At 42.3% G+C, this 15968-nt stretch overlaps 1 protein-coding gene across 1 annotated transcript in view; it reads right to left on the bottom strand.

The window, feature by feature from the left end:
- Nucleotides 1–6230, bottom strand: part of LOC124142991 — a 36589-nt gene extending 30359 nt beyond the window's left edge. Inside the window, exon 1 of the mRNA XM_048381748.1 lies at nt 6007–6230. Within this exon, the coding sequence (XP_048237705.1) occupies nt 6007–6040 (34 nt within the window). The 5' untranslated portion in view covers nt 6041–6230. The remainder of the gene's footprint in view (nt 1–6006) is intronic.
- Between the last annotated feature and the right edge of the window lie 9738 nt (nt 6231–15968).

A 15968-nucleotide genomic window follows, 5' to 3' on the forward strand; every position in this document is an offset into this window, starting at 1 on the left:
GAAACTGTTGGACCCCCCTGTTGCAAATAAAAGCAAAAATCAGCTGTCCATCTTTTCTGCTGTTATTTGAGTCTTTGAGAGGCATCTATCTTCATTGTCTGTAACGACGTTTGGGGGCTACTTCTTGTCCATTAAGCATGTTGATTTAATTTATGCACTTATTTGATTGTATTAAAAAAACAAGCGTAGAGGGTATTACAAGGATCCTTTTTTAAAGGAGAGGGACCGGATCGAACATCGCTGCACGCTGATTGGTGCGACACGCAGCGCGCTGATTGGCGCCCGGCCTGAGCCTCGGTTTTCCAAATCGACCGGACCCTTGTGTTTCTTTTCCATAGGAAATGGATTTTATCATGGGAGAGAAAGCCCAACCCCCGGTTCGACCAATCAGAGACCCGAACAGGGCGAGCGCGCCCTCTGATTTGTCGACAACCCAAACGTCTGATGGGCCAGATTTCGACCCTGTTCTTTTGGGTAGACATGTCCACCGCCACCACGATCATGTCGTGGAACGGTGATCTGAATTCTAAAGGTGGACCAACATGGCCAGACGTGGACGTGATGTAGGAATGCCTACGTGTTGTATTTTTGTGTTTCCATGCAGGTGTTGGCACTCGGGTATGCCTGCGTGGCATTTTTTTTACTCGTGTCTCGATGCAAACGTGGTGCCACACGTGACTACAAACAGACGTTTATAGAGGTATAGATCGATAGACATACGTAACGTTGTCACTCGCTCATCCACGCCTAGGTGTTGGCACTCGTGTATGCCTACATGCGTGCTGCCATTCGTGTCTCCATGCAAACGTGGTGTCACGCATGTCTTCAACAGACGTTTATATATATATATGTGTAAACGGGAAACGGGAAACAGGAACTTGAACAGGAACGGTAAGCGGAAAAGTCCTCCTAGGAACGCGGCCATGCTACACGTTGCTCTCATTCGCAGGCTCCTGGTAGATCTGATTCTCCCATGCTCTCACTCGCACGCCGCAATGAAAGCAGAACACGCTGTCGGTGCTTTGCGTGTACACGAAGCCCGCATGGGCCATGTCTTCAGCGGTCTGGGCCATCTGCATTGACCACGACTCAAACGAAGTGACCCTGCATGCTTTCAAAAGATTGATGACATGGCGACGTCGGGTTGCTGGACGGCGACGGCGGTGGTGTCGGCGACGACCTATCATCACAGCCATTCGTACTCCACAGATGAATCTTGGATCCATAAGCATCCGTCAGCTCAGTCACCATGGATCCCTCACTCGTATTCGTACTGCCCTTCCTCTCTGCCATTCTCGACGCGATTTTTTATTTCACAAGTGACGCTGACTCCACTCGAGTGGCTTCACTCTTTATAGGAGAAGGACCGGATCGAACATTGCTGCATGCTGATTGGTGAAACACGCAGCGCGCTGATTGGTCCATTCTGCCGCCCGGCCCGAGCCCTGGTTTTCAAAACCGGCCCGACCCTTGTGTTTGTTTTCCATGGAAATGGATTTTACCATGGGAGACCTCTGATAGGTCGACAACCCAAGCTTCTGATTGGTTAGATTTTGATCCTGTTTTTTCTAGGGTGTGCATGTCGATCCTGTTTTTTCCCTCGGGTGTGCCCGCCGATCCCCATCCTAATAACAACACAACACCTATTTTTTTGTTCAATTTTTTTTTAATCCCCACTCACATGAACCAATAAAACAAAAACCACAGGATGAGGGGGCGTCCCTGTGATTTTGGTGAACAGGTAACTTTGTCACTAGGAGTGAACAAGACACTCTGCTCTTCTCTTCTATGCTTCTTCGGACAACAGACGTCTGTATTTTTCGTTCACTTCTCCATATGGACAAAACACACACAAGTATTCTCAGGGGACTTTGGCGTGCTTCAGATGTTCTTTCCAGCGTTTGTCTGTGGCTTCCCATTGGCAGAGTGTCACACCCCAGCAATAACAGATAACACGATCACCTCGTCCTGGATAGAAATAGCCAGCCATGGCCCTGTCATAAGGGGTCTGGGTCATCTGTTTAGGCCACGTTTGAAAAGACCTCAGACGTTCTTGAAATGAATCAAAGCCAGGATGAAAAGGATGACTCCAGGTGTTAGAGGGGGAAAGCAGAACACGCTGTCGGTGCTTTGCGTGTACACGAATCCCGCATGGGCCATGTCTTCAGCGATCTGGGCCTTCTGCATTTGCCACGACTCAAGTAAAAGAACAGGTGAGTGCATGGTTCTTGGGTGGCGTCTTCATAGGCTTCATGAGATACAGCACGGATGTGTTTCGGTGATGACTTTTCTTGGTGAACCATCGCAGCACTTGTTGCCCAGCAAATCATGGATGACAAGCCAATGCAGGGCCACTCCTTTTTCAGGCAAGGCACGATCCGCTTCATTCATGCTCGGGACCTCGGGACGATCCATCTTAAGGTGTTAAGATACATATAGTGGAATCAGGGACGATGTCACCATTGGAGGAGTGGGTCAAATGGTTGACTTGTGCACCATCAGAGTGGATAGAATAATTGACTCGTGCCGAAGAGTTCAAGCCAAAGCCAGAACACCACAAAACGCCATGCTACAACTGTAGCTACTTTGGTCGTTGGCCACCATGCAGCTACCACTAAGTCCAACAGCCAAAGTAGCTAGGATGACGCTTCCAGTTCCTGATTCCGTTACCCGTTTTCCGGTTCCCGTGTTTTCATCATCTTCCTCCAAACGGCCCTTTTCAGGGCCACCCATCTCTCCCGAAAGATCGCTTCCATCCTTGCTTTGACTACCCTCCACATCCATCACACCAAAACAAAGAACCCTCCTCCTCCTCCCTCCTCCCTCCCTCCCGCCGCCGCCATCTTGGATGGGGAGATGCCCCCCACGCCTCCCGCAACCGGAAGTGCCGCCACCTTGGAGGCGCACGCATTACCCATTACCCATTTCATGGATACCAGGGTTCTGTCAATAACTACACGATTGTTGTTGTAACACGATGCTAAACAATGCATATGAAATCCCATTAACGCACATGTTTTTATACCCATTCTTGGGTAGTGAAATGCAAGGGGCTTGCATAAATGTCAACTTTTGCATGGAATGCATGCTTTTCTGTAGCAGTTGCGTTTTGGTGACTTGATTCCACACATGTACAACAATATTGAAAACCAAACTTTACTTGAAAATTACACTTAAATATTGGTGTCACAGGAACTTTTGCTGTTGAGAATATATATGTGCGAATGTAACCAACTGAACAATTGCCGTCAATTATCCGATCAGACTGAACCAAAAATCACACTGCTTATTGACGATTGCTGAAAATAATTTTGCTGATCTTCGATTGTGTCATGATGTGGAAATGCAGTCCAAAATGACGTCTCGATGCTGTGTTTCTTTTCTACGAAATACGGCTACAGAATCGATCGATGACGACAACGGGGGATTGCCTTAAGTGTCCCGTCTGATAGTGTACCGGGTCGGGGTATGTAGTCTATGGCCCCCTTTCTCTAGCGTATACAAAAGTCTGCCTGGGGCACGACAGACCTCTTCTGCCTAACCACCTGTCTGTTCACAGTGCGATATATCGCGTGACTTACACCTGGAAACAGCTCTTCACCAACATTATATCATATGGAAACACTGCTGTGTATCAGATACGTGGATGTTAGATAAAAACAAAAACTAAATATCTTGTTTATTTTGCAGGATTATGGGGCCGTCAAAAGAGGTTATCACGCGAGTTTGCAATGGTTTGTTTGTTGTTCAAAGCACGAATGGGTTGCTGAATTCTAACCCGGATCTTCACGGGTCGTTTGCAAGTGTAAATACCCTGTATTAGAAATAAACAATGCATCAGCGAGTCTTACCGATACTCTGTACCTAATTATTCGTGCTTCAGATGTTCTTTCCAGCGTTTGTCTGTGGCTTCCCATTGGCAGAGTGTCACACCCCAGCAATAACAGATAACACGATCACCTCGTCCTGGATAGAAATAGCCAGCCATGGCCCTGTCATAAGGGGTCTGGGTCATCTGTTTAGGCCACGTTTGAAAAGACCTCAGACGTTCTTGAAATGAATCAAAGCCAGGATGAAAAGGATGACTCCAGGTGTAAGAGGGGGAAAGCAGAACACGCTGTCGGTGCTTTGCGTGTACACGAATCCCGCATGGGCCATGTCTTCAGCGATCTGGGCCTTCTGCATTGGCCACGACTCAAGTAAAAGAACAGGTGAGTGCATGGTTCTTGGGTGGCGTCTTCATAGGCTTCATGAGATACAGCACGGATGTGTTTCGGTGATGACTTTTCTTGGTGAACCATCGCAGCACTTGTTGCCCAGCAAATCATGGATGACAAGCCAATGCAGGGCCACTCCTTTTTCAGGCAAGGCACGATCCGCTTCATTCATGCTCGGGACCTCGGGACGATCCATCTTAAGGTGTTAAGATACATATAGTGGAATCAGGGACGATGTCACCATTGGAGGAGTGGGTCAAATGGTTGACTTGTGCACCATCAGAGTGGATAGAATAATTGACTCGTGCCGAAGAGTTCAAGCCAAAGCCAGAACACCACAAAACGCCATGCTACAACTGTAGCTACTTTGGTCGTTGGCCACCATGCAGCTACCACTAAGTCCAACAGCCAAAGTAGCTAGGATGACGCTTCCAGTTCCTGATTCCGTTACCCGTTTTCCGGTTCCCGTGTTTTCATCATCTTCCTCCAAACGGCCCTTTTCAGGGCCACCCATCTCTCCCGAAAGATCGCTTCCATCCTTGCTTTGACTACCCTCCACATCCATCACACCAAAACAAAGAACCCTCCTCCTCCTCCCTCCTCCCTCCCTCCCGCCGCCGCCATCTTGGATGGGGAGATGCCCCCCACGCCTCCCGCAACCGGAAGTGCCGCCACCTTGGAGGCGCACGCATTACCCATTACCCATTTCATGGATACCAGGGTTCTGTCAATAACTACACGATTGTTGTTGTAACACGATGCTAAACAATGCATATGAAATCCCATTAACGCACATGTTTTTATACCCATTCTTGGGTAGTGAAATGCAAGGGGCTTGCATAAATGTCAACTTTTGCATGGAATGCATGCTTTTCTGTAGCAGTTGCGTTTTGGTGACTTGATTCCACACATGTACAACAATATTGAAAACCAAACTTTACTTGAAAATTACACTTAAATATTGGTGTCACAGGAACTTTTGCTGTTGAGAATATATATGTGCGAATGTAACCAACTGAACAATTGCCGTCAATTATCCGATCAGACTGAACCAAAAATCACACTGCTTATTGACGATTGCTGAAAATAATTTTGCTGATCTTCGATTGTGTCATGATGTGGAAATGCAGTCCAAAATGACGTCTCGATGCTGTGTTTCTTTTCTACGAAATACGGCTACAGAATCGATCGATGACGACAACGGGGGATTGCCTTAAGTGTCCCGTCTGATAGTGTACCGGGTCGGGGTATGTAGTCTATGGCCCCCTTTCTCTAGCGTATACAAAAGTCTGCCTGGGGCACGACAGACCTCTTCTGCCTAACCACCTGTCTGTTCACAGTGCGATATATCGCGTGACTTACACCTGGAAACAGCTCTTCACCAACATTATATCATATGGAAACACTGCTGTGTATCAGATACGTGGATGTTAGATAAAAACAAAAACTAAATATCGTGTTTATTTTGCAGGATTATGGGGCCGTCAAAAGAGGTTATCACGCGAGTTTGCAATGGTTTGTTTGTTGTTCAAAGCACGAATGGGTTGCTGAATTCTAACCCGGATCTTCACGGGTCGTTTGCAAGTGTAAATACCCTGTATTAGAAATAAACAATGCATCAGCGAGTCTTACCGATACTCTGTACCTAATTATTCATATGTCAGATGTGTGAAGCTTTGGTTAGCGATAATTAATATGCCAAATGCGCGCTTCGGGAGAAAGGTTCTGCTGTATGTTCGTCAGTTGACGTTATGCTACGGAAAATTGAAATAGAAATATAAAATGTTACCTGCAACGAAGACGATGAGACTCCGGGGCTGCATGATGTAACCAGGTCGTATCTTGATCTCACACACAAGACGGGCGCTTTTCACAACCTCCCGTCACTGCTCTCTGGGCAATATGACGAAATAATGCTTGTACACTGACGTGGTTCTCAGAAACAGCAGTGATCGACAATGCCTAATATGGATATTTAACTAGGTGGTGTGCGGAAGCAGGTGCCCTGGGAATTCCCGGAATCCGAACTCAAATAAATGTATTGTTACATAATAACTTTTTCTACCCCTTTTTGCCCTGAACTCTCATACTTAAGCACAAAATAATACGCTTGCGTCTGTGTTTCAACGTTTAAATTGTTCAGATCAACACTGTACTTGATTACATTACACATGGTGGTGGACCAAGCATTCGAAGCTGTCTAAGATGCCGAATTTAAGACTAACGTTGTGTTTTAATGGAGATGTGTTTTTGATCAACTCTGCAGGAAGCGGGCCGTAAATTAAATATCCTCGGATAGGGCTAACTGGCAGCCTGTTCCTCATCGATAAACACAGTTGGGACATTAATATTTCATTTTAATGCACGAATAAAGAACATATGTGATAACTTCTTTGATTGGCATTTAGAAGTTGGAGTACTAATATATAAGTAAGGATAAGTGATCACTTGCTTGATAACGCTGTTACAGCCTACACCGAAACGTCGCTCTTAATTGTAATCAAGAAGTTGTTCATCCATAAATTCTTATCCTTACTTAACATATGTAATTTGTGTACATTTAGTGAACATACATTATTGATGAATTACATATGGATTTGAATTAACTTTGTACCGAATTTTAACCTGAATTAGAATTAGATTAACAATGCTTGCGACAAGACAGAAGCATACAAGACATGGATAGATGAAGAACTGTGATGTTAAACCCACTGAACTTTGCCAAGGAAATATACCTATGAATCTGCAATGTCCGTTTTGGCGAAGCCAGAAATATTGGCAAGGCAACTTGTATAGAAAAAGAAGTTTATTATGGTATTACATCACCACAGTTTTTTGCAACTCTTTACAAATTTTGAAATTATGAATAACTTACCTCTTTACTCTGATGTTCACTGTCTAGTATCCTTCCTTCTCTGTCAAACTGCCTCACCAGGAACCTGATGTGAACGTTAAGCCTCTCAGTAATCCATCCATTGGTACATAGGAGAGTAACAAATCAAGGTATGACGCAAATGTATCCACCATGGTGTGTTAAAATACAAACAGGGGTCGTTTTCACCTCACATTGCCCGTATAAGAAATGACCTAGTTTGGAGTACATGTCAAGAATACCTTGACACGGCAATTTTGTAATTTGAACTCTTCAACAGGGCGCGGTTGTATGTGGTGTGTTGAGATCAAAATAATCGGCCTGAATTAATCTCACACAATCTAGTCTCGATTATCTATCGTGGTGGGATCTGACTGATGCATGACCGTGGTACTTCTATTGTAAACAGTGATATTTAAACACATAGACAGTGGTTAGACAAGACGACCTACACAGCAGGCAGGCAGGATGAGAGGCGAAGTGGCGCTCGTGACGGGCCATCATTGGGCCTGGGGAGGGGCCCTGCTAAGAAGGGGGGGGGGCAAAGGTAGGGCCACTTCGCGTGGTGCTAATACCGTTTGATTTGAGATTGATAACATACGGTATCATTCATACGTAATTCGTGAAAATCGACATCTTGTCTTTTTTACACAGGTATGTGTGGTCGATAGCAAAATTCCAACAGGGGAGGCAACTGTGTTCTGGAGAGACAGGGACATGTGCGTTAAATGATATGTGTCAAGTGAAGGTGACGTTAAAGTGTTTGAAGTCATTTCACACATTTGTGCTTGTTAAAATCGAATAACAAAAAGGTTAAGATAAACATGCACCAAATGTCTCTAATGCTGGTTATCGCTTCGTGAGGCTCTCCGTTTATCGAATCTCTAACATTGAATACGCTTGTTTTAATTTTCTTCATGAGATGGCATTGCACCATGCAGTGTCCGCTCAGTGTAAGCTGGCGTGGAGTGACGGGGACCAGCATTACTGACAAAGCCATCAAACAATACCGGCGTTCACCTGTCCACAGATACAGCAATAATGTTTTCGCCTTTTCGATCCACGGACCTTCCAAATGTTGCCCCTGCTCTATGAATGTGTTTGTTATTAAATACAGCCCATGTTCATTTTGTCAATAGTTTGAAAGTTTCAGTAATTCCTGTAACTCCAGGGATTCCGGGTCCGACCCATGACTTGAAGTAAGGTGAGGTGAAATTGGGTTTAACGTCGCGTCCAAGATTATTGCACTTATATAGCGACGTTGACTTGAAGTAAGAGCTGTCTGAATTGGGAATTGGCTAATTACAATGTATCACCTGGCTGATTATCTGACATGTTGTGCCTTGGCGTCACTGGCACATTGTGTGTCATGTTGACGTCACTGGCTGATTGTGTGTCATACTGTGCCTTGACGACGTCACTGGTTGACTGTGCGTCATGTTGACGTCACTGTCTGATTGTGTGTGATATTGTACCTTGACGTCACTGGCTGAGTGTGTGTCATATTGCACGTTCCGCTGTTATAATAACATGTTCCCAGATCGTCCAACAGTTGTAACAACGTGTTCTCAACAACATGTGCCCCGGATCGTACATCAGTTATAACACCATGTGCCCCAGATCGCACAGCAGGTATAACACGTTCTCCATATCGTACACCACGTATAACACGTTCTCCAGATCGTACAGCAGGTATAACACGTTCTCCATATCGTACATCAGTTATAACACGTTCTCCATATCGTACAGCAGGTATAACACGTTCTCCATATCGTACAGCACGTATAACAGGTTCTCCATATCGTACAGTAGGTATAACACGTTCTCCATATCGTACAGCACGTATAACACGTTCTCCAGATCGTACAGCAGGTATAACACGTTCTCCATATCGTACAGCACGTATAACACGTTCTCCATATCGTACAGCAGGTATAACACGTTCTCCATATCGTACAGCAGGTATTACACGTTCTCCATATCGCACAGCAGGTATAACACGTTCTCCATATCGTACAGCACGCATAACACGTCCTCCAGATCGCACATCAGTTATAACACGTTCTCAATATTGTATAGCAGGTAGAACACGTTCTTCATATCGTACAGCAGGTTTAATACGTTCTCCATATCGTACAGCAGGTATAACACGTTCTCCATATCGCACAGCACGTATAACACGTTCTCCATATCGTACAGCAGGTATAACACGTTCTCCAGATCGTACATCAGTTATAACACGTTCTCCATATTGTACAGCAGGTATAACACGTTCTCCATATCGTACAGCACGTATAACACGTTCTCCAGATCGTACATCAGTTATAACACGTTCTCCATATTGAACAGCAGGTATAACACGTTCTCCATATCGAACAGCACGTATAACACGTTCTCCAGATCGTACATCAGTTATAACACGTTCTCCATATTGTACAGCAGGTATAACACGTTCTCCATATCGTACATCATTTATAACACCACGTGCCCCAGATCGCACAGCAGGTATATATATATATATATATCATGTGAGTCTGTATTAAAGTCAATGTTCGTATCTGTTTCAATCTCACTATTTTCATTCTGTGCCCTAAAATATTCAAAAAGCTCATCAATAGGTGGTGATTTATCATTTCTTGTTCCACGTTTTAACAATTTCCAGAAAGATTTAGTGTCATGTTGTTGCAGGTTATCTATCTTCTTTTGCAACACATCTCTATGGAGTTTCCTATTTCCTCTTTAAGATCCGCTGTTTCTAATGCTTGTTTCTTTTCTATTGCTTTTGTCAGGTCTTTTGTCTGCTGTTGTTCTTTTACCTCATCATACTGTGCGCTCATAAAATCTACACGTTCTTGGAGACGTTGAAGCTTGTTATCAGTATTCTCTATTTTCTGTCCCATTTGTGAAATTTTAGTGTTAATGTCATGCACTGCACTTTCCACCAGATCTAGTTTGTCAAGTTTAGAGAGAACCAAGTTCATTTTACTTATCAACTCAAGCAGTTGATTTGCCTGGGGTGTTAGATGACCAAACCCTTGGGGGGCCACTTGACTATGTGTCGACATGTAGGGTAGGTAGTGTTGGGGTGGGGTCCACATCCCGTCATGGCTGGGGACCGATTGCACTGGCTGTGGTTGCGGTAGGTCAATATTTTGTAACAAATTCAGACTCTCTGATATGACTCTACACACATCACTCACTTCTACGTCTTTGTTTACATTTTCAATGGCAGGTGTCGGAGATTTCGCGCACTTTGTTTTCGTTGTTTTAGTATTTTCACACTTTTTCTTACTTTTATTCGTCATCAACGTTCTGTACGATTGTGTTAAATGTTCGAAAGACACTCACTGTCTGAAATACTGGGGTGGAGAGATCTTCATGACACTAGTATTCGACATGTTTTGTTCTTCAGTGATGAAGGTTCATAACTCCGCAATTCTTAACCTTAGTCATTGCAAAACTCAGTATCTGTCATGTCCGTGGTGAGCATCTGCTTTGGCTCAGGACAATAAATTCTAGTATATTTTTGTTTATGTGTATCTACAAAGTTCCCACACAGTTATCGATTTTAATAACCACATCGGTTCCTGAAGACATAATTCAGATTTTTTTATAATATAGAAGAATGACCTATAAAAACCCTGAAAGTGCCCTTTGGAAAGTTGAAACCATATACTTTTAGCTTATTTCCCAATTTATAAGAAACGTTACCACAAAAAAGTAACAGTATATTACCACTTATAATCGGTCATTGTATAGAAAATTTCGATTAAAAGAACCCCACCCACGTGTGAATAATTATTGTTCAAATCATGGTCCCCCCCCCCCCGACGCATCATTCCTGCATATTGGACATCCGTCGCCACCTGGACCAATGAAGCTGAAACTTTACATACTTGTTCCCACCAATGATGGGAACAAAATATTCAATGGTTTCGACTCCACAGCAGCCATGTTTAAAACTATGGCCATTACTGATCGACAGTGACATCGTTTGTTGTTAGGTTACAAATCGATTTAAAGAATATCATCTTTATATGATACAAGTCTGCTATGTAATATCTCTAGTCACAGTGAGGGTCTTGGCACGGATCTAGTCCAGAGTTTCAAATTATTTCTTTATTTTATTGACTATGGTGGGTCGTAATGAGAATATTCGATCACGGGGATGCTGTCAAGCATTCTGACTTATTCCAGTGTTTGCTGAAAAAACTCAAGACTAAAATATCTAAATGATCAGCAACAAATCCGTATATCATGTAAATTAAACATCAAATATATATTTGTATAATAAAACATAATATAGTTTTGACTTACATTGTAGTGGCGCCACTTCCCACTGTTGCAGATTCCTGTCAGAAACATCTCATGGTGAAGCATACACATGTCATCAGTTGAAGACACACTGAAAGCCACACATCTGGTGTCTGTGGCACACTGTACAGCACATGAGGCAACGCTATGTTTGTCTTCAACAACAGACTCATTCATGGGAGAGTAAACTAAGTACACTCAGAATATGGTTTGCAGATAATGCTGTATGATCTTCAGCACTAGCTTTGTAATGAAGGAACAACGTGACAACAGCGAACATGGATAGGGCTGCCATACCTTTTGTAAGAATAAACGTGTTACTCTGCCACCTGTGATATTAGCATGAGTGTTCATCGATCCACAATTACGACACTGAAGCAGAGAGATGATTTAATGATATGACATGATATGATAATTATATGGGATTCTACAATGACATTGAGGAATGCTTGATTCTGACTGGTTAAAATGAGGTTTCCTTTTTGCTACGGAAACCCTTTCAAATATATTAAGCCTTTTCACCAAATAAATGTTCGTATGAATACATAGACAGCTGACATATCGATTCATAGAAAATGGCTGCCGATCGATCACACCATATGAACTGTAAAACGTATTTATATTTCCCCGTATACACGCTGGGTCTCTAATACCAGCCAGGTCTCTAATACATGCTGACTCAAGGGCTCTCATGAAATTAAAAGATGGCATAGCGTCAAATAGAGGAAATAAGGTATTGATATTGGATATTTTTGGCGTTGGTTAGGCCGCAACCCTGACTGCTTCGATGATGACATTAAACGATTTAACGCAGGGATATATTTTGCATACAGATGAAATGTTTATGAAACTGTTAGGCAAAGGTTCTCTGTTGACCAGAATCAGAACAATTTAAGCTATTTCCACATTGAAACAACCGACAATGAAAGCAAAATATAACAGTTTAAAAATTGTATGAAAAAACTTTATTCATGTTGTTTCAAAACCTTTTTGTAATAGATATTCGTTGCCATCTCCGTCAACTACCATCGTAAGGATTTGAAAGTCCATAACTCAGAAAACACTTGTCCATTCGAAAATCCACGAAAACAATGTCCCGACATAAATTGAAGACAAACTTGATGAAATGTATTTCAGAACATGCACAATTAAGAAAATCATACACGACCCAATATTTCTGGGCCATGAATGTCTGATTCCATTCACACTCTGGCTTGGAATCCATGAAATCTTGAAACTGACAGGTCACATCATGCAGATACTGAGATAGGCCCTACCTCGTGACAAAATGTCCGACTCATAGGCCGGCTAAAAAGCGTCTGTTCAGTCACACTCAGTTCCATTGGTAACTCAGTATCAGTCACACTCAGTACCATTGGTGCCACCAGGCTCGATCATTCCCAGTAAATCACAGGTTAATGTTGAACCACATCATAGCTTGGGGTTGCCATCTTGCTTGGTTTAACTTGCAACGGAGAATGTAAACACAAGATTGTCAGCCACAGCCATTGACAGCTGCAAGGTGTGAGTAACCGTGATGTAGGTCAAGTCCTGCCACATCCAAGTTCGGGGTGGAGAGGCATTATTTTGATGTTATCATTATTTACTGGGGGTGATTGCTAACTACCTCAGAACACTTACACATGTTAAATGTACAGTAGAATGGTAATTCAAAAGTTTTTTTTGTAGAAATGTATTAGTTTAGCATTTTAAAACCTTTTTCTACAACCTGTCACCCCTATAATAGAAATGATGGCATGTTCGATTTCCAAGAAATGACCGCTCTCACTAAATTCCAAGGATTGACAGTCAATCCACAGTGTGCAACAGTGTACACCAAGTTGGTAGAAATTAAAAAAACATCTGTTTTTGGACTAAGTTTGTAGCGTTATTTGTCAAATTCTTTTGAAAAAGTATGTGTTTTGAACACTTATTTTGAACTACTAACGACTATGGAGTTTTTAATCTTGAAGCTAAGTAATAATTGTTACATATATAACTATTGTACCGTGGACCACTTTTCAGAATGTTCTAAGATTGCTGAAATGTGTGTCTGTGTTGTTACGCATTGCAAGAGAGCGCCGTTTTCAAAGTTGCCGTCATGGTAGAATGGAGATAAACCCACTGGTCTTATCTGAATTTGGTAAAAACATTGAATATGTTCTTTCACCTATAAACGTGTTCTTTTTGCTGTCAACTGAAACTTTATCGAACTATAGCCAGCATACAATCAGTCTGTTTTGTACAAACACAACTGGGTTTGTTTTACATACCGATCGCAGCACCACCACTAAGGGGATTTGGTATACATTGGGAGATATAAAGAAAGTGTGCTGATTGCTATGTCCGGTTTAGTTTACGAGAAAATCCTTTTAATATTAACCCCTGCATATAAAACAATGGCTCGCAGAGGAGGAAATACAATTTGAATAGCAAATTATCTAAGAAATGTGACAAATTAATCCAGGCAAACAACTGCCATTGTTTAGGCCATTCCTGTAATGAATATCTAGTCCTCAAGTAATGATTTACCAGTCAGAGTAATGTGTAAAATATTTTATTGGAATCATAAAATCCCTTTACAGTATCTCTATATATTTCGGGACAATGTGCATCTCCTGAAGCACCGAAACCAACCCTTGCCCCTAAAAACAAGCAGCAATATGTTTAGATACTAGATAATATTGGGACAATTACATTCCATGGACCAGACTCAGTCACGTTCCTCCTTCCACCACCCCCCCCCCCCCCCCTCACGTGGCACGATTAACAGAGCAATTCAGTTAAAGCCCCATCTGCGGTAGTAACTACCACACTCTAGTTGGCGGAGCTTATACAAGTGATTTGACAGGTCAATATTCATTTCATTGGTTAATGCGTAAACGGGTGACGTCATGTAAACACCCACCCACGTGCCACCCACGTGCCACCCACGTGGGCCGTTTGACAACAAGGACGTAAGTTTTAATGGTAATATAAATATCTACCAAACGATTCCAAGACTTTTCAACAAACGCGTACATCTTTGGTTTCAAAACCTACCTGCCATGTCGTCTTCACATCTTCATAAAATGATACCGTGGAATGTCCACGATTTATCCAACACAGTCCAACACACAAATTATAGTTCTAAATCTCTGGACGAGAACGAAATACGTTTGTCGTGATGCATATGAGCAGTGTAAATGAACAAGAAACATAATATGTGTTTGGGCACCAATCGTTATCCTGTGGTGTGCGGTATGTCTGCAGTTTATAAATAGCATTTCTCACAATATATACAGCAATCGGTGATTTCAACAATGTTTTTCTTCGTTGTGTTCGTCTTGCCTCATCTGGAATCTGGATGACAACGATCGTGTAAAAAAACCTGGTAATGGTCAAAAATATTTTCAAGTGATCAAAGTGGTTTCTTGTCGTTTTTTCATTGCCCCGTAGCAATGTATTTTGGCAAAGTCTCACTTGTCCGATGAAGCTCCTCATGCCGAAGTAACTCGATCCGTGAAACTTGGCGGGTCCCAGTGACCCAGATCCCTGTTGATTGGCATGCCAAGTGTCATTTGCATAAGGCCATCCATATTCAAGCCTCAACTAATCAGAGAGCGGGGGGTCGAAATAAAATATATGACTTATCAAAAAATGTCTTTCAATAATTGTGTAATTTATTTAATGACATTTTAAAAAAGGTTCAACACTTGGTACTAGAATCTAGTCTATGAATTAATCTATGATGTAGATAGATTCGCCTTTTTTCGGAAACGAATTTTTAATAAACATGGGAACAAAGATAAAGTTGACCTGGTTCTTTTATGACGGTGCAATTGTAGATCACGTTAATTCTGTCATGTGCGTGAAAATGGGTTTCAACATTACTTTCATCAAGCTTACATTCAGGTCGCTGGCTACTTCAGCAGTAGTGTCTTGTCTCGAAGCTCAAAGCAACAATGTTTCTCTCAGATACATTTTTCTCTCCATCCATGACGAACATCTGTCATAATGTCAATGCCTCAACAATCTTCCTTGGCAGTTCAACAATGTAATACACACAGCCTCATTCACGGCGTCATCGCAAAGATTCCTTCCAAATACCCACCACGTGATCAGGGTTACGACCTTGGGATAAATTGATAAATTATTTTGCATTTTTAGAAAAGATTTTTTTCGTGAATATTATTATTAAAAAATATCTTTAATAAATAAAATACTTTTTCATTGCACTGGGTTTTTCTTTTATTACTTTCGTTTGTGTTTACATTGTCAGTCTTTGTTCGAAACTGAAACACCGCCACCTTGCGGGCTATTTATAGTCAGGGTTGGGCTTTAAGACCGACACCATGGCAAAACCCCTATACAGTACCAGACCCTAAACCAAGAGCAACGCCAATGAACCCTTTCCATGATCATAAGACATTTCTGTTTAAAACTGAGACCATGTTACGATTCCAACTACATCACAACCATGTGTTTAATGAATTACTATCAAATAGTGATGATACGAAAATGAATTGTTTGATAGGCATTTGTGTGAAGTTGAAAGGCTAGACCAAGACTATTTCATTCCATGC

The sequence above is a fragment of the Haliotis rufescens genome, unplaced genomic scaffold (genome assembly GCF_023055435.1).
Source record: "Haliotis rufescens isolate VD_foot unplaced genomic scaffold, xgHalRufe1.0.p SCAF_4, whole genome shotgun sequence".
NCBI classification, from domain to species: domain Eukaryota; kingdom Metazoa; phylum Mollusca; class Gastropoda; order Lepetellida; family Haliotidae; genus Haliotis; species Haliotis rufescens.